This window comes from Rhinopithecus roxellana, chromosome 6, assembly GCF_007565055.1.
Source record: "Rhinopithecus roxellana isolate Shanxi Qingling chromosome 6, ASM756505v1, whole genome shotgun sequence".
Lineage (NCBI taxonomy): Eukaryota > Metazoa > Chordata > Mammalia > Primates > Cercopithecidae > Rhinopithecus > Rhinopithecus roxellana.
This window is the reverse complement of record NC_044554.1, coordinates 152,720,277-152,741,185: the sequence shown is the minus strand read 5'-3', so window position 1 is coordinate 152,741,185 and position 20,909 is coordinate 152,720,277. Positions and strand designations below refer to the sequence as shown.

The window sequence follows — 20,909 nt, the reverse complement described above, 5'->3', positions numbered from 1 at the left end:
AGAATGGCGTGAAGCTGGGAGGTGCAGCTTGCCGTGAGCTGAGATGGCGCCACTGTACTCCAGCCTAGGCGACAGAATGAGCCTCTGTCTCAAAAAAAAATTAATTTTATTAATTTTAAATTTAATAAAAATTAAAATTAAAAAAGACATAGTGAGTGGGGGTATAGATGAAGGAAAACTGGCTGTGGTGGTCAGCTATAGAAGCTGGAGCATCCGCTCTTTCTACTTTGGAACATCTTGAAATTTTCCATAATAAAAAATCTGAAATGTTTTTAAATTCCTAAAGTACTATGATGAAATGCCAAATAACAAACTAACCATTTCAGTGCGAAAAGCCATCTCCCTTTCCAATGTTGAGAGGTGAGAAAAATGACGGTCATTTTCAAAGAGGTGTGTTATATGGCTCCTGGAAAAACAAAACAAAGCAACAGTGTTAAAACTTACTCTGTAAGTATTACTTTTTAAAGTAAGCTAAAAGCAAAAATAAAAGTATCAACTAACTTGCAGATAATTTTGTAATAAGACTCAAATACAATAGTATCTATATTTGTTTTCCACTCAGTATGTATTGCATTTATACTAAAATTTCCCTCTATAAAAAAATCAAATTAGATTTTAAAATTAAAATGAACCAGAATATTTTAAGTCAAGTACAATAAAAGTATAGATTAAACTGTAAATGTCATTGGGTTACCATTTTAGAAACATCTAATGAAATTCATATTTCTATCTAGAAGATTAAAAAATTAATCTTTCTCTCACCATGAACATATTAATATTGAGTGGAGTCTCAAATACAGCCTCTTCAATAATGAATCTCTTTTTTATTAAACAATTATATTATTCTGACCTTGATTTATCAATTAAAGTAGTTTTTCAGACTATTGTGTTACATGTAATATATATTCATACTGATCATGCTGAAATTATTCCTTTAAATGTATGGGAAATAGCTTTAGTAAGTTATAAACATCTGCATAAAATACCATAGGAGAAAAAAATCTTACCAGTGCAACACTGCTGCAAAAGCAGCTGTAAGAAAAAAGAAATTTAAATTAGAATTTTAGCATAAACATGTTCATCTTACAGAAAAGCCATTTCAAAGATAAGCATTTCAAATATTGAAATGTGTAAAAAAGAATACTGGCTTTTCAACAAAAGCCCCAGGGCTACATTTAAAATTGTGATTGACTGGCTCATAAGGAAATTAAGCATACAGCCACCATTTTCATTCACTCACTCATTCAACAAAATATATGAGGGCCTAATATCCGCTAATAGACAGAAATCATTAGATGGAACCTATCGCTAACGGAACTGAGAGAGGAATGGAATCAACAGGTAAAGATAACTCAGAATAAAGAAATATGGTGGCTTAGGGGTACAGGATTGGGGGTGGGAGAAAAAAGGGAACTACCACTTCTGATATACTGCTGCAAGGCCTGAAATTTTATGACAAATCTTACCTGTGTTTTTAAACAAATTTAAAATGAAATGAGTAAAGGAAAAAAAAAGAAGAAAAGGCAAGAGAGAGATAACAAGCTAGTAATAAAATCAGTCTCATATGAGAATCAATACCTTGCTATCTGTCCAAGTAGAAAGAACATACTAAGATGAACCTGGAAGACACCATTCAATTTTCTTACATCACAAGATACAGCTGATGGCAGGCTTCTGATTCAATAACTCTTAACTAAGGAATCAAACTATGAAAATACTCTTAGAAATGAAACCCAAGCCAGGTACAGTGGCACATGCCTGTCGTATCCATTACTGGGGAAACAGAGGCAGCATCATTTCTTGAGCCCCGGAATTCAAGGCCGCGGCAGTGTGCTATGACTGTGACTGTTAACAGCCACCGCGCTCTAGCCTGGGCAACATAGTGAGACTCTGTTTCTCAAAAAAAAAAAGAAAGAGAAAAAGAAGAAGTAGGAGGAAGAAGACGGAGGAAGAGAAGGAAAGAAAAATGAAAACCAAATAGATCAGATCTTATTGCTTTATTCTTAAAGTTAGTTATATTTTTTCATTTAAAAATCCATTTTGCCTTGGAAACGCAGTTACTTCTAGATAACTGAAGTTACAAATATCTAACTTAGTTTGCCATTTGACTTTTTAAAATAAGATATATTCATCTTTTTAAATTTTAAATTTTTTTCTTATTAATGAATCTACCATTTGCTCCTTTTAGTTTCTGTCTTTAAAAATTTCATCTGCCAGGCTCATGACTATAATCCCAGCAACTCGGCTGGAGGAAGTAGGGGGAATAGCTGAGGACAGGAGTTTAAATCAAGGCTGGGTAACACAGCAAGAGCCGGTCTTTACAAAGCACGCAACTATCGTCCCAGCTACTCAGGAAGGCTGAGCTGGGAGGATCACTTGAGCCCAAGAGGTTGAGGTTGCACGCTAGCCTGGATGACACAACAAGACCCTGTCTCCAAGGAAAAAAAAAAATCATCCTAACATAATAAAATTTGGTCTTTATTTTCACAATGATTCAACTACCATTTTCTGAATAAATTATTTTTCTCCTACTGAATGTAAATGCAACCTTTATCATACTGAAGACTTGCCACGCTTATACTTTGGTAAACCCTCTGAGGTTATAACTGGATTTTCACTTACAAAATTAATTAATAATTAATTTTACATGTTTACAATATACAGCCTTCAGATCCATAAATGTGGTGTGGGTATATATATGTTGGATATATAGGTATGTGTATATATATACAACATATACCTTCAATTGTTCAAATTGCTTTTCAATAGTACTTGAGAAAAATTCTACAGGTATTGTTAACATATTCATTTCTTATGAAGTTTCTCCTGTGAGTTTAACATTTTTTTCTGCTAATATTCATAAAATATTTTTTATTATACATTACTGGATATTGTTAAGGTATTTATTTTTGAAGAGTATTTATTTTGCAATGTATTTATTTTTGGTTCATTTACTAAACTGTTAATTCATATAGTTTTTAAAACTTATCTTCAATTCTCCATTTTATTGTATTTTATTTTTGAGGAGTCTTGCTCTGTCACCCAGGCTGGAGTGCAGCGGTGTGATCTTGGCTCACTGCAACCTCCTCCTCCTGGTTTCAAGCGATTCTCCCGTCTCAGCCTCCCGAGTAGCTAGGATTACAGGTACATGCCACCACGTCTGGCTAATTTTTGTATTTTCAGCAGAGATAGGGTTTCGCCATGTTGGCCAGGCTTGTCTCACAGGTGATCCGCCTGCCTCGGCCTCCCAAAGTGCTGGGATTATAGGTGTGAGCCACCACACCTGGCCCTAATTCTTCATTTTAAACAATACTATTTAAATATAATAATTTTGTTCCTGTTTTATAATTTTACTATTAGTTTCTTCTTCCTATTTGACAAAAACAAAAAACTTTTAGAATATTACTAAACAATTCTGGTAAATGGGGGCACTCTTGGTGTTGGTGGTAGAGTGGTGAGCATAGCTGCCTTCCAAAGGAGGCATTCTTGACTTCTGCTGACTTTAACAGTAATGCATTTCCTATTATGCCATTAAGTTGGCCTTTGACCTTCACAATTCTGGAGTGCCAACTAGGATCTGTCAAGGTCATCATCCCTCTATGTCCTTAAAATACCTCGTTTTCTCAGAATAAGGATGGAGGTGAGAGAGGTCTCTGGTGACTTTTAGACAATACACAAGGACAACACTTGGAGTTCCTGACATTCTTTCACAGTCTCCAGGGTCCATTCATCATCTGCCCATTGTTTTGAATTCCTTTTTTCATTTCAACTTAGTAATAATAATGATGAAAACAACGGAGCTAACACTTGAATGCTTATTACACACCCAACACTTTATAAGTACTTTACTTGTACTAGCCAAATAAATCCTCACAACTACCTTATGTCATATGTACAAATATTTCCACAGTATACAGACTAGTTGAGGCACAGAGTAGTTGAGTAACTTGCATAAGAATGCACACCAAGTAAACCCAGAAAAGGAGGCTGGACTCAGGAACTCTGACCTGCACTGCATGGCTGTTGTAGAAAGAAGATGGAACAGATAAAACAAAAGCCTAGGTCTACTTACCCTAAAGTATTCCTACTCTCCCCTCCTTCTTTTTTTTTTTTTTAATCTTAAATATAAAAGAAAAAAATGCTGCAATTCATCTGTTAACATAGGAAGTATATTTTATAGAGGCTATTAATTTTATATAAAATTTGGAGATATATTTTACTTAAAAATTGAAATACATTATACATATATATGTCATTTGAACATGAAAGTCCCAGTAAAGCAAATACTGAGTTGTGAGCATATAATTTAAGAATAAAAACGGAAAATGACAAAAACTTCTGAAGGCACCCCTTAAGAGCTTTTCTTGCCTTCTTGCCTACAGAAAATAATATTTTAAATTATTTTATCTAAGTTTATTCCAGTGATTATCGACGTTTTTGAGAGTGTAACAAAACTGAGAACCCACTTTTTTTCCACTTAAACACGTATGCCATTTTTTGGCATTCTAAGGAACCGAGACAAATACAGCATTTTAAAAAATCAGAACATAAAATATATTTTTTAAAAATCCAAACCTATTCTGTAAGAAAAAGGTGCTCAAGGAAAGAAGGTTTGCTATGTAATCTAATTCAAAAAATCGCAATCCGTATGGCTGAGAATTTTGTAAGGTTCATAATTTTGCTGGAAGCACAGAAATTACCTACAATCTAAAGTTAAATTAGACTCTCCAGGATGCTACATTAACTCTTTCTGATTAAAGAAAATTTTCACCAGACTATATGACACATTATATCAATTTTCAGTCTTATGGGATTTGAGAGGACTCTACTGAAGATTATTCGTCTTCTGTTAATTACACTCTTGTTTAAACAAAACAGATTGTAACTCCCTGAGGGCAGAAACAATGTTTACCAAACTTTACTACAGTACTTATTCGCACAAAGCTGAGCACGCTCAAGTGTTTGCTGAATTAATGCATAAAGCTTGATATAATTAAGGGGAGGAATGAAATAATCCAAAATCATGTCCTAATAACCTCAATTGAATATATTTTGATAGAAACACACATACGTGTGTCATCCTTTTTCACCAATGGAGCACCCATTTATTTTGTGCAGATTAGATACCTGGTCTATAGGCAGCCAGCTCCCTGCCCTCTCACAGCGGGAGGAAAGGATGAAGACACTGAACAGACAATCCTCCAAGTCCCCAAACCTCATTCCATCTCCCACCAGCACCCGGGCCCCCGCCTGCTCTTACCTCCTCCCTCTTCCAATTATCCCAAGCTGGGGCCCTTCCTAGACACTGTCGTGAGGGTCACCGGGAAGTAGCAATGCTGGGATCTGTAATTTTAAGATTCCCCAGTTGAGTCTAAGGCAAGCTAAAGTTTGAGACTCACTGTCCTTTCTCTCTCTCCTCCCCAAGGTTTGAGGGTGCCATGAGGCCAGGGTGGGCTTCTCCGTGTGCTGCTCTGTAACTTGCAGTCTGCTCTCCCACAACCGCAGCAACCAAGGTGTGTTCCTGACCACAAATCAACGTTCCCATCCAGAAGTTAAAAAATAAATTACTTTTTCTCCTCTTACACGTGTACTTCATAAATAGTATTTGCCTTAAAATTCACAAAGCACCTTCACAAAAAAAATACTTGATTTTCACAATAACTTTGTGAGTATTTTTAGCATTTTACAAATGAAAGAGTGGGCTTCTAAGAGGCTATTCCCTGCAAAGCACATAGCTGGTAAGTGGCTAGAGATGGTTGAACCCGGGTGTCCTAATTCCCAGCCTGAGCTCCTTCCACCATGACAGAGCTGCCTCCTTCCCTATGCTAGGCATTTAATGACCTTGTCTTGTAACAATTATTTATATGAATAAATGTATTCTTTTTTTTTTTTTTTTTTTTTTGAGATGGAGTCTCGCTCTGTCTCCCAGGCTGGAGAGCAGTGGCGCGATCTCGGCTCACTGCAAGCTCCACCTCCCAGGTTCACACCATTCTCCTGCCTCAGCCTCCTGAGTAGCTGGGACTACAGGTGCTCGCCACCATGCCTGGCTAATTTTTTGTATTTTTTAGTAGAGATGGGGTTTCACGGTGTTAGACAGGATGGTCTCGATCTCCTGACCTTGTGATCCACCTGCCTCGGCCTCCCAAGGTGCTAGAATTACAGGTGTGAGCCACCGCGCCGGGCTGAAGAAATGTATTCTAAGTCTAAAATGATATGCATTATCCTGTTGAATAAGTGAAAACTTAAAAATTCAACCTATTCCTAAATTGAGGTTCATCTGTACCTAAAGCATGCTAAAGACTTTTGGCATTACTAACCCTCAAGTGAAAAATAGCATAAAAAGAAGTTAAGGACAGTCCTTAAATCTATCTGGATAAAGTTTTCAAATCAAGCTTGACAAGTTCTATTTCCAATCCCTTCCTAACATTACTAGCCATTTCTCACTGTTATAAGGGTTCGTTTTGAGTTTCAAAGTTTTTTTCCAGAACCTGAAGTCATCAGTGTTGGTTTCCCTGCCCCACAAGTACAATCCATCCTAGGGGCTGAAGTCAATTTCGAAACATACAGCTCTAAGCATCACATCCCCTTGCTTGAAAAGCCCCATGACTTCCCATTACACACAACATGTAGCCTACACTGGCCTATTCCCAGTCAATCCCACCACACACCCTTCATTCCAGATGCACTGGGCAACAATCCCCTAAAACCCCAAGTGCTTTAATGATTCTGTGCCTTTGTTCCTGCCTTAAAAATCTGTAATTTGTCCTTCAGAATCAAAAGAATTCAAATGTGGCATTTTGTACTGCCTGTCCAGCTATCCTAGCTATAATACCACTATTACAGTACCTGAATAGCTAGTTACACACACACCAGTTTCCTCTGCTAGAATGCAATGGCCTCAAGGCTGAGTGTGTGTGTAATTATCTTTACACTACTTAGTATCACGCCTGGCACCTCGCTGAGTTAAACGGTTAAATTACTATTACCTACAACCATATAAGAGAAATTTAACACACAAAGATACTTTCTCAACAATCCAAATTATTTGAAGCATTCCCATTACATGAAGGTAAATATCTATTTTTATATATACAACACAATTATAGTACCTGGAATCAAAGCCCAGTTTCTGTATAACGAACAAATGAAAAGACATTCTTTAGGATCCAGCTTGAGAAAGAGAAAGCAGTCACAGATCCCACAAGCTCAGTTTCTTCTTCTTTCTAGTGCCTAGATTTTTGTGTGGACTACTTTGTGTAGCTTCAAAGCCAACAACTATCTAAATGCCTATTAGATGCACAACACATTTTCCTAAGAACCAAGAACATTGAAGAAACATTAGCCAGTATCTTTGCCCTTAAATATAAAATCTTTAAGAGATAAGATTTAGGTACATAAAATAATGAGAGAACATATTAAGCACTCAAGCAGAAGGCACAAAGTCTAAGAACTATAAGAAACCTGAGAAGGCAGGTCAGTAATGACCTTAGGGCATGGTTTATTAAGACGGTTAAGAAGATAGGGTGGGGTGGGGGTGGCAGCCTCAAGACATGGATGTAACTTAGGTGTGAATTTATGGCAAACAGCCAGAAAAGACAAATACAATACAGTCAGATATTGGACTTGGATAAAAGAATTCCCGTCACTAATAATGATGATATAGAATATGAATAATGATGACAATAATGTGCTAATATTTACTAAGGGTCCACTTATTATATACACAGTCCATCAGGCTTTCAGCACTCCATGAACAGCAGGAGCCAGACTTTCCCAACTAGTAGGCCTGGAAGTGCCAAGAATAAGAAAGCCAGAGAGTCCCTGGGGCCAGTAACCTCCTGGCTTTGAAGATACCATCTATTTACCCCACTGTGCCACACAAATATTACCATTTTCTTTGCATGCTATTATGTGGAAGGTTGACAAGCACTGACCTTGGTCAACAGAGAAACCAAGCAAGTTTCAGGGACAACATCGTAATGCAGCAATAGAGAGCCACAGTGGTCCAAACCCTGGTATTGCATTAGAATCATCAGTGGCACTAAAGATAAGAGGTGTCTGAGTAAAAATCCAGGGCCCCTAAATCTGCACTCCAGGATTTTTTTTGTTTTTATAGTCACAAGTGATTCTCACATACAGTCAAGGTTGATTATCATTGGTACAGAGAATGACTGGGGCACAATCTAGGTAGTTTCTCACAAAATGTAATGTGAGAATCAGCTTCTTGCTACTCCCAGTGTCCTGGAAACCAGTAGCAATTGTATCACCTGGGAGTAGCTGGAAATGCAGAGTCTCAGGTCCCATTCCAAACCTCCTGACTCCCAATCCACATTTTAACAAGGCTCCCAATCCACATTTTAATAAGATGCCTGAGGTGATTCACAGACAGTTTAAAGAGCAGTGTCAACACTGACAACACACTGGAATCACCCGGGAGCTTTCCACATTACTATGTCTGGCGTGGGGGGGTGGTGATTGTGCAGCCAAGGTAGAGAACACCCACCTAGGAGGAGCATGTTAAGCCTGCATTTCTGGGCCCCCACTCTCAGAGATCCTGATTCAACAGATCTCACTTGGGGCTTGGACATCTACATTTTTAACAAATCCTTAGGTGATGTTATACAGTCCAAATTTTGAGAAGCAGTGTCATTATGTCAGAAGGTCCAATGAGAAGAATATAGTAACAATCCAGGAGTAAAATGACCTGGAGACTAGTGATGAAATGGGCTTTATGAGGAAAAGGGAAATATATTAGTAAATTCAAAAGATACGCTGAGGGAGAAGTTGGCAAAACGTGATAGCTGAAAATACTGATTAAGAAAGGGAAAGAATTCAAATTCCTTTACTTTCCTGGTAAGAATGTCATTCTTAAGAAGAACTACTCCTTAAGTTTTAGATGACTTTCAAGTTATTCAGCCTCTCAGAGTCTCATTTTCACCAAGTATGAAAGTAAGGGGTTAGTCGGGCACGGTGGCTCATGCCTGTAATCCCAGCATTTTGGGAGTCCAAGGCAGGTGGATACCTGAGGTCAGGAGTTCAAGACCGCCTGGCCAACAAGATGAAACCCCGTCTCTACTAAAAATACAAAAAATTTAGCTGGGCATGGTAGTGGGCACCTGTAATCCCAGCTACTCAATACTCAGGAAGCTGAGGCAGGAGAATAGCTTGAATTCAGGAGGCGGAGGTTGCAGTGAGCCGAGATTGCACCATTGCACTCCAGCCTGGGCAACAAGAGTAAAACTCTGTCTCAAAAAAAAAAAAAAAAAAAAAAAGAGGGGTTTCTCTTTGGTTGTCTCCATCCCTAGCACTTAACGACCTTGAGTAGCTACCTTGAGTAGCTACCTACAGCTATTATCACTAACACACTGGACTCTGTACTCTCTCAGGTGGACTGCACAGCTATTTTCTGTTTTCATTTTTATTTTCCTGCTCCCCAAACTACAAAGTCTTGGTAGGTTAGGCAGTTTCAATTTGTTTTCTATTTTGAATAGGGAAAGAAATCTATTTTGAATAGGAAAAGAAAGAATGTACTCTATTAATATAGATATTGAGTTTCAAAGTGAGAAGAAAGATTGTTTTTAAAATTCAGTCATGAAGGCCAGGCTCCATGGCTCACGCCTGTAATCCCAGCACTTTGGGAGGCCGAGGCGGGTGGATCACCTGATGTCAGGGGTTCGAAACCATCCTGGCCAACATGGTGAAACCCTGTCTCTACTTAAAAAAAAAAAAAAAAAAAAAAAAAAAAAAATTAGTCAGGCATGGTGGCACATGTCTGTAATCCCAGCCACTTGGGAGGCTGACGCAAGAGAATCGCTTGAACTTGGGAGGCAGAGGTTGCAGTGAGCCAAAATCGCACCATTGCACTCCAGCCTGGGCAACAAGAGCAAAACTCCATCTCAAAAAATAAATAAAAATACAATTCAGTCATGATTTGAAAAAACTACTGCTCCTAGTAAGATCTAGAAATCAGTGCTCTACATGATGATCATTTTAAGGACAACTTTAGTTAATCAGAATCTCCTCCATGTATTTTGCATTAAGCAAAACTGTGCTTTCCAACAGTTAAGAAAAAATTAGAAAACTTAATTACAATGAAAATGTCTAACATCTGTTTGTCAGTTGCAGTTGAGAGAGCCCTTTCACATATTAAGCAAAAATGATCCGGGGGTGCCTTTGAGGCAGATACGGGTCACATTTTCCCATGAGGCTCAGGGGCACATGACTGGGATGCAGCAAGGCCTGGAGGAGAACTGGGTTTCTCTGACTCCAAGTTCAGGCTTGAAAACGTTAAGCACATTCAACAAAGAGGATGCACTTGCACACAGGAGGAAATGCCTTAGAAATCACAAAAGCATCAAGGACAAAACCGTTTATTTTAAAGTGAATACAGTATATGAAAACAGGAGAGCATGGAAAGTATATATATATCACCATCCCAAAGCAGAATATAATTATATACATCACCATCCCAAAGCAGAATATAATTAGGCTTCTAAACAGAGAAATACACTAAGTAAACATTCACATATTTTAAATATTTATATATGTACAGATATTAAAGTAGGCAATACTTAATACAACAACTGCTCAACATAAGTGTTTTGAAGACAATAAATTCTAATTTCCCTTAAAAGTCTTATTCTCACATAATATGAATACAGATGTTAGCAGAAAAGGGTCGTGATCCAGACTCCAAGATAGGGTTCTTAGATCTTGCTCAAGAAAGAATTCTGGGGGAGTCCAAAGCAAGTTCATTCAGTAAAGGAATAAAGAATGACTACTCCCTAGGCTGAACAGCAGTTTGGGCTACTGGACCAAGGATACTTATAGTATCCTTATACTTATAGTTTTTGATTATATGCTAAACAAGGGGTGAATTATTCATGAGTTTTCTGGAAAAGGGGTGGACAATTCCTGGAACTGAGGGTTCCTCCCCTTTTTAGATCATATAGCCTAACTTCCTGACATTGCCATGGCATTTGTAAACTGTCATGGCACTGGTGGGAGTGTCTTTTAGCATGCTAATGTAGTATAGTTAGCATATAATGAGTAGTGAGGACAAGAGGTCACTTTCGTGGCCTTCTTGGTTTCGGTGGGTTTTGGCTGGCTTCTTTACCGCATGCTGTTTTATCAGCAGGGTCTTTGTGACCTGTACCTTTTGCTGACCTCCCATCTTATCCTGTGACTCAGGATGCCTAACCTCCTGGTATTGCAGCCTGGTGGGTCTCAGCCTTATTTTACCCATCCTCCGTTGGAAATGGAGTTGCTCTGATTCAAATGACACTGACACAAACATTTCAAAATCAAACAGTAACCTACACTAGTAATTTTCATAAAGTAACTTTATCCTTATTTAAAAAATGCATTTTATTGTTTTAAGAACAAATAGCTAAATAAGATACACAACCAACATAATATGATCTGCTTCTGAGCATGCACAGAGAAGCTGTAAAACTTTAGTAAACCTAATGGAAAAAGTGTAGAAGCTGCATCTCTCCACTAGAGTAAAAAGAGAACCACACACACGAACAACACACATCCAGGCCCATCATATTCAGCAAGAGATTTAACAAGTTCATTAACTGATAACCCATTCCAATGGTAAGACATGCATTCCCCTCAAATTGCAAGCTTCCCTTGGGTATCACAAATCTTGTTTATCTTTTAATTTAAGTGACTAAGAAAACTGTGACAGTTTTCACTATTTTACTGTGTTTGTTATATCATTGCCAAACCAACCAATGCAATAAAAAAATTCAGATTAAATAGTATTCAAAAATAATCATGTAAAAAAAACTCTGGAGACTGACAGGTTGACCATAAAGATATAAAAGAGTGATTCCCCCAAATAACCAGAAGCCAAAGCAGTGCTCTTGCCAAGAGCTATAAGGTCTTGGGACACATGAGGTCAACCTCCCACTAATGTGCCTTTGACAGATGCCTTAGACTTTAGATTTGAAACCTACAATTTACACAGATGTAATTAACAAAGCCAAGAGAACTCAACTTCAATCCCAAACTTCACCTGCTGAACTCAGTAACGATACTGGGCCATTCACCTGACCCTACTTTAGTTTTCTCACCAGGAAAGTTCTAAGAGGTAACCTTTAAGTTCTACATTTTTATAACATTCCCATGGATATGAAAGATGAGAAAAGAGTGAGAAATAAGGTCTCATTTTCAAAAAACAACAACTTTTTAAACTTAGTGGAAAACAATTACATAAGAACTTTATGATTAATATGAAAACCCACAGAAAAAGATTCTGCTGTTGACAACTCCAGGACTGAAAAGCTATATTATACAAAGTAGTAATTACTGTTAGGAAATAGGAAACGTATTTGCCCGAAGGCCATAGTAGTAGCACTTTGGGCAGATTTTAGTATTAAAATTATGGATAAAGTCTCACTCTTCTCAATTACAATAATCTCCCTAAACTAATAATTTGTCTAAATAACAAGTTTTCAAAAGTAACTGGTCAAGTGACTTAGAAACTGTGTTTACAATTAGTGCTACTGTAAACTAGTAGATAAAATCACACGCGTTCATGATCAGTACAATAAACCACGCTAGAACTTCTGTAAGTGGTCTTGGTGACAGCTACGCTATTATGTTAACACTTGCTGCTATAATAAAGTTAAAATTACAAAATGCCATCCAAACATTCTTTAAGTGATAGTGATCGTGCTGAAAAACACACCTGACAATCAGCTACAAATATAGAGAAACATGCCAGAAAAACAGAAACAGTTATTCATTTAAGAGCCCTCAGGACAAAAATAACAGTGAGAATGCTGAGAAAATAGAAAGCAGTATTAAAGCACAAAAACATGCTACAATAGTTGTAGATTTATGTATTCTGAAAATAAATTATTCCGCTTGTTAAGTGTATTTATATTCAACGATTCTTGATTGAACTACGAAAGGTCCTCCATGGAGAACTGATCTTCCCTGTGAAACAAGACTGCCCTTTATAAGTTAAACAACATCTGGACCTAGATGTAATTTTTACTAGCTTTGATGACTAGTAGCCAATAGAACTAAATGGTTCTAACAGTAACTAAATAAAACTAGCAGCCTCTTCCCCTAGAATAGTAATGTCCCAATGGTTTGGCTAAAGTACAAGCTGATGGCAAAAGAACTAGCAAAAGAGGAATTTAGGATTAAACATATGAATAATAAAGCCTAAAGCTACCCCATTTGGAAGTATGTACACAGGTTTATGGTCTCTATGACAATGTAGATTTAGTCAGTCCTCCATATCTGTCAGTTCCACATCCGTGGATTCAACCAACCTCAGATTGAAAATAGTAGGGGGCAAACATCCATCTGTACTGAACACATACAGATATTATTCCCTAAACAATACAGTATAACAAATATATACGTAACATTTACATTCTATTAGGTATTCCAAGTAATGTAGAGATGATTTAAAGTATCCAGGAATATGTGTGTACATTATAGGCAAATACTATGCCATTTTATACCAGGGACTTGAGCATCTGCAGATTTTGGTATCAGAGGGAGGTCCTTGAACCAATCCCGCGGGGATACTAAGGAACAACTGTGCCTCATTAGCATGAACTTTAAGAAACATTAATATACCTAATACACTCACTAAGAGAAATTAATACAGCCTAATAGGATAAGTATTTACAATGCAAAGCAGCCACTGTTCATATATTAGCAACATCCAAATACCCATATGTACATAAAATTGTATGTGCTCTCAGTATTGATGCCATATTGGCCAAAAATCAATCACAAATAGATAACATATGCTTATATTTATATAAACTAAACTCACCAAATTTGTTATTTGGATGCTAATGAGCATCACGTATTCAGAAACCTTCTAACTGTATGGTTTAATAATAAAATATGTTTACGTGATTATAAACATTCTTTGGAGTTAGCCAGAAGTCTATTTTAGAAAGAAAAAAAATGGCTAGAAACATTAAAGAAATTCTTTAACATCCCAAATTCCCACTGGCATGACCTCTGTGAATTAACATAAACACACTCTCACAGTTGGTGCTCAGTGGGTCTATGTGTCTGTTTGACAGCAAGCACACCAAGATGGCCTGTGTCCCTGGGCCTCATACTTCCTTGGCTTTTCTTGGCCCTTATGCCACCCCTAATATGCTCTTTCTACTTCTTGTTCCTGTATCTCTAAGTATGACCCTCTTTTCCTTCTTTTACCTGGAGAAGGAAGAAACAAGAAAACTAACATTTATTGAGCACAAAATGTTAGGGTTTCTCAGAAGTGGACTCTAGGGCTTCATTGCTTTTGCTGTACTGTCCCCCTAGAGGAGATGAAATATAGCATGAACTTAGGAAACACATTGCCTGGGTCAAGTCCCGGCCATTCTACATTCTAGGGGTGACCTTGGACAAGTTACTTAATATCTGTGTGCCTCAGATTCTCCCAATGTGGTAAAATAAGTACAGTAATCATACAGTCACGGTGAGGACTGAGTTAACAGTTAAATGAGTTCATCTAAAGCACTTCGAACAAAGCCTGGCAAAGAGTAAGCTCCCTATCAGTATAAGATGCTATTGTTCCCATGAGCATGGAAATAGAAGTTCAATGGGAATACGAATTCGATTCCCATGAATGTGAAAACCACCTATTTGCGATGACTCCTTACAGTATGTCTCCACTCAGACCTTTTCTCTCATATCCCACCACTGATTGGCATTTCTACTTGGACATCTCACAAATGTCCCAAAAGTAACATGTCCAAGATGAAATTCTTGACCTTTTCCTTCAAACCCATTCCCTCATCCATACCCCTAGTCTTCAGTCTTCACTATCTTGGTGAATGTCAGCATATTTACCCAATTAGAGAAGCCAAAAATGTACAAAGTATTCATAACTCTTACCTTTCCCTCAATCCAAGCCCAATTCATAAGTCCTATCATTTTCACCTCCAAAATACATCTCAAATTGACCAACTTCTCTCCATCTCCACAGCCACTGCCTTCATCCAGGCCAGCAACCCTCTTGCAAGGTCCCTGAACAGCCTCCTCATGGGTCTCTCTGCTTTTGTCCTTGTAATGCAACCACACATTTCCCCAAGAGCAGATTTCTCAAAGTAAAAATTTAATCATGTCACTCTCCTCCTGTTCAGCATTCCTCAATGGCTTCCTGTTGCACTGAGAATAAAACCCAAGCTCCTTTTCAAGATCTGGCCCATGCCCATCTCACTTTGAAGCACCTCCACCCTCTCTTCTTTCAACATGCTAAGCTCTGTCCTACCTTTAGCACACGCTATTCACAATACTCTCTCTTCTTCTGTTCAGCTGACATCTTTTCTTTCCATCAGTCTCAGCTTTAAGGCTACCTCCCCAGAGGCCTTTCCTGACCCTACTTAAAGTGGGTATTTCCTTTTTTTTTTCTGTCTCAGCTTGTTTCTTTCCTGCATTGCACTCACTATGTGCAATTATTTTCATTTACTTACCATCCCCCCTTCTAGAATATATGTTCCATGAAGGTAGGGGTGACAGAGTCTCATTCTACATTTTAGCCCCACCAACTAGCATCTGGCTTAGCAGACACTCGATGATATGGTATGATTGACTATGAACGAACTTACTGTGCTATTTTACATGTATTATCTCATTTATTCTTTACCACAATCAGACAAAGCATTTATTATCCCCATTTTAAAGGACAAGCCAACTAAGGGTGAGAAATATTAAGGGAGTATAGAACAGCTTGAATGTAGAGACAGGATTCAAATGCAGGCCAGTGTTGAAATGGCTATGCTGCTTCCACCACACCACATTGCTCCCCCCATCTAGTCCCCAATAGCTAGATTCAACTCTCTGCGTCCACCCAGTTTCTGACCACTTCTGCCTCTAAGAAGTCACAAGTGTTTCCTATCATATGCGCTTCAAGGCTCTCGTAAGCTGTGGAGAATAAAAGCAGTGGTCCTAAATGAAGCAATTTTGCCCCCCAGGGTATAATGGCCAATATCTGGAGACATTTTCATTGTCACTACTGGGGAGGTACTAGTGGCATCTAGTAGGTGGAGGCCAAGGATGCTGCTAAAATCCTGCAGTGCACAGGACAGCCCCCACAACAAAAAAATTATCCCACCCAAAATGCCACAATGCTAAGGTTGAAAAGCCTTGCCAATAAAGAACCAGGTTATAGCAGGGGTACCCTTGCCATTGACCACAGGAACCAGGTAGGTAATGGGAATGAGTCAAACAGGACTGGTGCAAAGCGAGGAAAAGATAGTTTTTATCATCCACTTTTTCCATACTCAGGTTCTTTTTTTACTGTTTTGCAAATCATATCTCACATTAGTCTTTCACCACAGACACGCTTTGTTTGCATGTCTAATGGGTGTATCTTTTACTAGCACAATTGTTTCCTGACGGAGCACTGGCATACATAAATAGATAAACAGACATACAGACTTATGCATATATGTACTGAGTTGCATTTTGGAAGTGTGAACAGGTTTAATATAAAATGTATTGTTACAATGTGGGCTGTGGTCAAAAAAGTTTGGGAAACATTGTCAGGGTTTTACTAGGTCACAGCCGCCTCTGCATGAGGAAGCTATCCGGTTGAAACTTCTAAAAATAAACATGCCAAGAACCCCTCTTTACAAATGTTACCACTAAATAAGTAGCAAATAATGCCCTCAAATAAGAAAAACATATAGTTATTAAAACAGACTTTTCAACAATGCTTAACACTGCCCAACAGTGGAAAGACCATGTTGGTAGGCAGTGAGTTTCTCATCGGTGATTAGAACCTATGGAGGAAAGCCCCAGTCAGTTTCTAACTCTTAAAAATGTGTGTTTCTATCATGGAGCTTCAAGTTACAAAATTACTTTCTAAATAGAAACGAATCCATTTCTGTCTAGCTTAATATTTAGTTGTCATAATTGTTCTTTTTCTGATCAGTTACAAATGAAGTCTTGATCAACAAAAGAATATGCAATGCAATGTGGAAAACCAAACAGCTATTTTAAAGTCCCATACTGAAATACTGTATAATGTCAGCTCAACTCTCACTCATTCTGGGAGGCGGGAAGGAAACAGGAAATAAGGCAGCTTTCAAAATGTCTAAACTCTGCTCCTCTCTGCAGGATCTGAGTGGTTTTTTGATGCTGTGGCAGGGCATAATCGTGGGGAAGAAACAGGTCTGACATCAGTCTATGAGGGTACAGAGCCAGAGAAAGAAGCAACCCAGGCCCAATCATCCAGCAGAATCATCTCTCAAGGGGCCCTGGGGCCTCATGCAGAGGGTTAACAAGGACAGTAAGTCTCTAGACCTAGATCTGTTCATCCAACTTCCATACATCTGATGGCCATGGTCCAGGGTACACTCAAGAATACGGTCTACCACATTCACTGTACCTCCTTTCAATGCTCAAAGGGGCCAGTCAAGCAACGTGCTATACTGTTACATTAATACAAAACTGTATTTAGGTATGGGCATTATTAAATTCAAAGATAAGTCATTCAAATATAAGTCATGCATCCATCCAAAGAAGATTCAAAGGAAATGCAATCAAAAAAGAAAATATGCAGAAAATAGCAATAAATATCATTATTCTAAGATTTGTTATTGTAACATCCCTGAAGAAGCAATGCCATTCTATATTTTACTACAAAGTGGTTAATGTTTATATTAGTCATTCAACAAAAATGCAACTCCATTCTGTCATCAGATCTCAAATCAGCATCACACATTTGCTTTTATTACAACAACTACAATGTGTCAAGTGCTCTAAACACAAAGTATCTTCCCATGTATCACCCACCCCTTTTAGTTATAATCCTTGGCAAATCCTTGTGGAGTAAATTCGCCATGTGATAACCCCCCACTAGCAGAGAAGGAAAGACTCACAAAGGAACCTAAAACTTAAACCAAACTGAACCGCTGTGTACTAGATCTGAAGACTCTGCCTCATCCACTGTATCATGCTGCCTCCCCAAGGTGAGCTTTTCTAACCTGCACACTAGCCAGCTTTTCAAGCTCGCTACTGAGGAAAAAAAAAAAAAAAAAAAAAAAAAAAACAACTTAGTTTTTCCAGGCTTGAATCTGCAATGGAAAAAAAGTACCCTAAGAACAACCTTCTTGAACCCATTAAAACATACACACAGAGATGACTGGCTTTTTATGACTGAGTGGCTTTTAGCTGTGGCTGTGATCTCAGGGGAAGCCAATTTGCTGTGTCCTATTCCTTGACTTATACGTCTGTACCCCAACTCCTGGCTAAGGGAACTTTGAGTCACTAAGGGAATTTGAAAATACACTAAGGGATAAATCAACAGTAATTAAACAGTTCAGTAGCCAAAATCCCACTTAGGCATACAGAAAAAGCATGTTAAATCACTTCACTAGTTGACTTAGAAAAATTAGGCCTGTTATCCAAACTGCTATAATTTGCCTTATCGAAATGTCAAACAGGAAACAAAGGAAATCTGAAGTCAGTCCGAAACATATGAATGCTTCAACTTTATTTTTTTCAGCACATCATTACACATCATCCATTTGGTGCATGGCAGAGGGAGGGGAGGAGAGCCCTCCCCACCAAAGGTTCCCAGGCCAGCGGGGAGGGCTAAGGCTCGGGCGCCCCAAACACAAAGCAACCTAGAAAGTGACGTGTTGAGGGGAATCACAAATAAAGTGCCACCGGCGGCGTTTGCGGCCAAGAAGAAAAAAGCACGCTAAAATTTAATTATAAGTTTAAGCAACTCTCTAGGACATGGAACGTGCGTTTGCTTTGAGCTCCACGGAATCGTTTCCAAGCCAAAGCAAACCATCCTGGCGGTCAGAGGCCGAGATAACGGGGAAGGCGGCCGGTCGTGCCAATCAGCAGCGCCCAAGTCTCGTTAGCGCAGACCTGCCGCCCGCGGCCAGGCCGGGCAGCTGTTGATCCCCCGGCCATTCTTTTAAAGCCCAGGCAGAGCGCGGGTGGGAAGCGTGCGAGGAGAGCTGAGCCGGGGAGTTGTGGGAAGGAGAAGGTAAGAACGTCCCACAGAAAAAGTCGGAGAGGGCTGCAAACTGGCTGGTCCGGCCGGCGGGGCTCTGCGCGGCGGAAGCAGGAGGAGAGGGGAAGGAAGGGGAAGGGAGGGGGCCCGCGTCTCAAAGTTCCGCGTCCCGGCGGCGCCCGCGCTCGGGCTGCTCACCTAACAGGAGCGTGGTCCAGGTCCGGCCGCGCCCCGCGCGCCGCAGGCCCAGAGCCCAGCGCAGCCGGGCGGCCAGGCGCCCACCAAGGCCGCCCCCCGCGGGCGGCGCGGCGGTCTCGGCGCGGGGCCCCTTCCTGCCCGCGGCGCCCTTGCGCCCTGGGGACGGCGGCGCGCGCTCGGGCCCGGGCTCCCCGGCGCCGACGTCCGGCGCCCCCTTCAGCGGCGACTGCGAGACGCGGGGCGGCTGGGGCGGCTTGGGAGCCGCCTCCCGGTGCTTGTTCCGCGCCTGCAGGACCATCTTGGCATAGTCGCGCCCGCTTGCTGCGCGCGCCCGGACGGCGGCCGGAGAACGGCGGGCTGGCTGGGCGGCTGGGCGCCGCTCACTCTCCAGCGGGCGGGCGGAGGGCGGGCCCGTCCCTCCCCGCGGGCCGGGAGGCGGGGAGATCGCGGAGGCCGGGCGGCTGTTGCCTGCCTGGCAGTACCGCCGGGAGGCGGCGCCGGACTCGCGAGCCCGCCGCCGTTGCCGCCGCTCCGGTTGTCACGGCGACCGTGGAACGCCGGGGGGCGGGGGCGGGGACACCCTGCGAGCGGCCGCGGCCCCGCCCCCGCCGCCCCTCTGCGCCGGACGCGCGCTCCAGGCCGGCCAGCGCGCACGCGCGGACTTCCGGCGCGGGCGGGGCCCGACACCGCTGCCGCCTGGCGACCCGCACCTCTTCGGGGCCAGCGCGGGGCTCGGCTGGTGCGAAGACGCGGACGCGGACGCGGACAGCCTTCTGGAGGCGGCTGCCCTTCCATTGTGGGAGTGATGGGGCCGAAGGAAGAGCCCTCTCAGGGATCGGTGCGCTGATCCAAGTTTCGGAGCCTATTAAGGCTGCGCGTGGAGCCCGCGCGGGCGAGACGCGGCGGGGCAGGGAGAAGGCGCCCGGAGCGGCCACTCAGGGGCGCTGTGCGTGCGCCCTGGGCGCCTGGTCGGCCCCGCCGCTGTGAAGCGGGCGGAAGGCAATCAAGTCACCGTCTCCGTTTTCTCCCCACTGTGTGGTCGCGCAACTTGAAGCGCAGCCCCTCACTCACCGACACGAAGAACGGGCGCGACCCGATTTAAAATAGTAACAGAGTATTAAAATAGCATCCAGGAATCTCATGGGGAGCTGATAAGGGCAGAGACCCAAGTGTAAACTGAAGACCAGGCTAGGAGCCAGGCTGAAGGTGATAGGATGGATTGGCTGGAGCAGGAAAGATCATCAATAAGTACGTTGAGTTTGTTATGCTTGCTGTAACCTTGTTACTTAATAGAGAGCAGGAAAACTTTGCGTTGATAAGATAGGAGATTTTAGTCGAAAAATATGCTTTCTTTTACATAGCAGAATGCACGAGTAAATTAAACCCGGGAAAATTGAGAAAATCAGGTAGATCCCAGTTCTCCTTCTACCCCTGCATTCTTTGCACAAAGTCTTACAACTGCATGGATTACAACTGGGAGGTTCCTTTCCTTTCCGTGCCCAGTGGGCTTTTTCCAAAAAGTTGTCTTTAAGTCCCAGTGTTGTAAATCAAGGCTCTTCGTTCTGCTTATCTCTATTGTAATTGCAGGGACTTCACGTGACTTTCTTGCTCTTTATGTTTCTTTGCCCTTTGATTTCCTTATTAATACCAGCATTCGTTCACTGTTAGCCTTTTTAAGAGACAGTGTATTATTTTGTAAAGGGAAGGTGTTTGCCATGCTAATTAATACTCCCTCATACCCTGT

The 20,909-nt window shown here is 41.0% G+C and overlaps 1 protein-coding gene across 2 annotated transcripts in view; it reads right to left on the bottom strand.

The window, feature by feature from the left end:
- The window catches only part of LOC104675229 (probable C-mannosyltransferase DPY19L1), a 110,154-nt gene extending 90,501 nt beyond the window's left edge, over positions 1-19,653 (bottom strand). For both annotated transcript variants that reach the window (XM_030933080.1, XM_030933081.1), the window contains exons 1-3: positions 19,166-19,653; positions 1,008-1,032; positions 319-406 (exon numbers count right to left, since the gene is read on the bottom strand). In XM_030933080.1, the coding sequence (XP_030788940.1) occupies positions 319-406; positions 1,008-1,032; positions 19,166-19,463 (411 nt within the window). In that variant the 5' untranslated portion in view covers positions 19,464-19,653. The remainder of the gene's footprint in view (positions 1-318; positions 407-1,007; positions 1,033-19,165) is intronic.
- Positions 19,654-20,909: the final 1,256 nt, after the last annotated feature.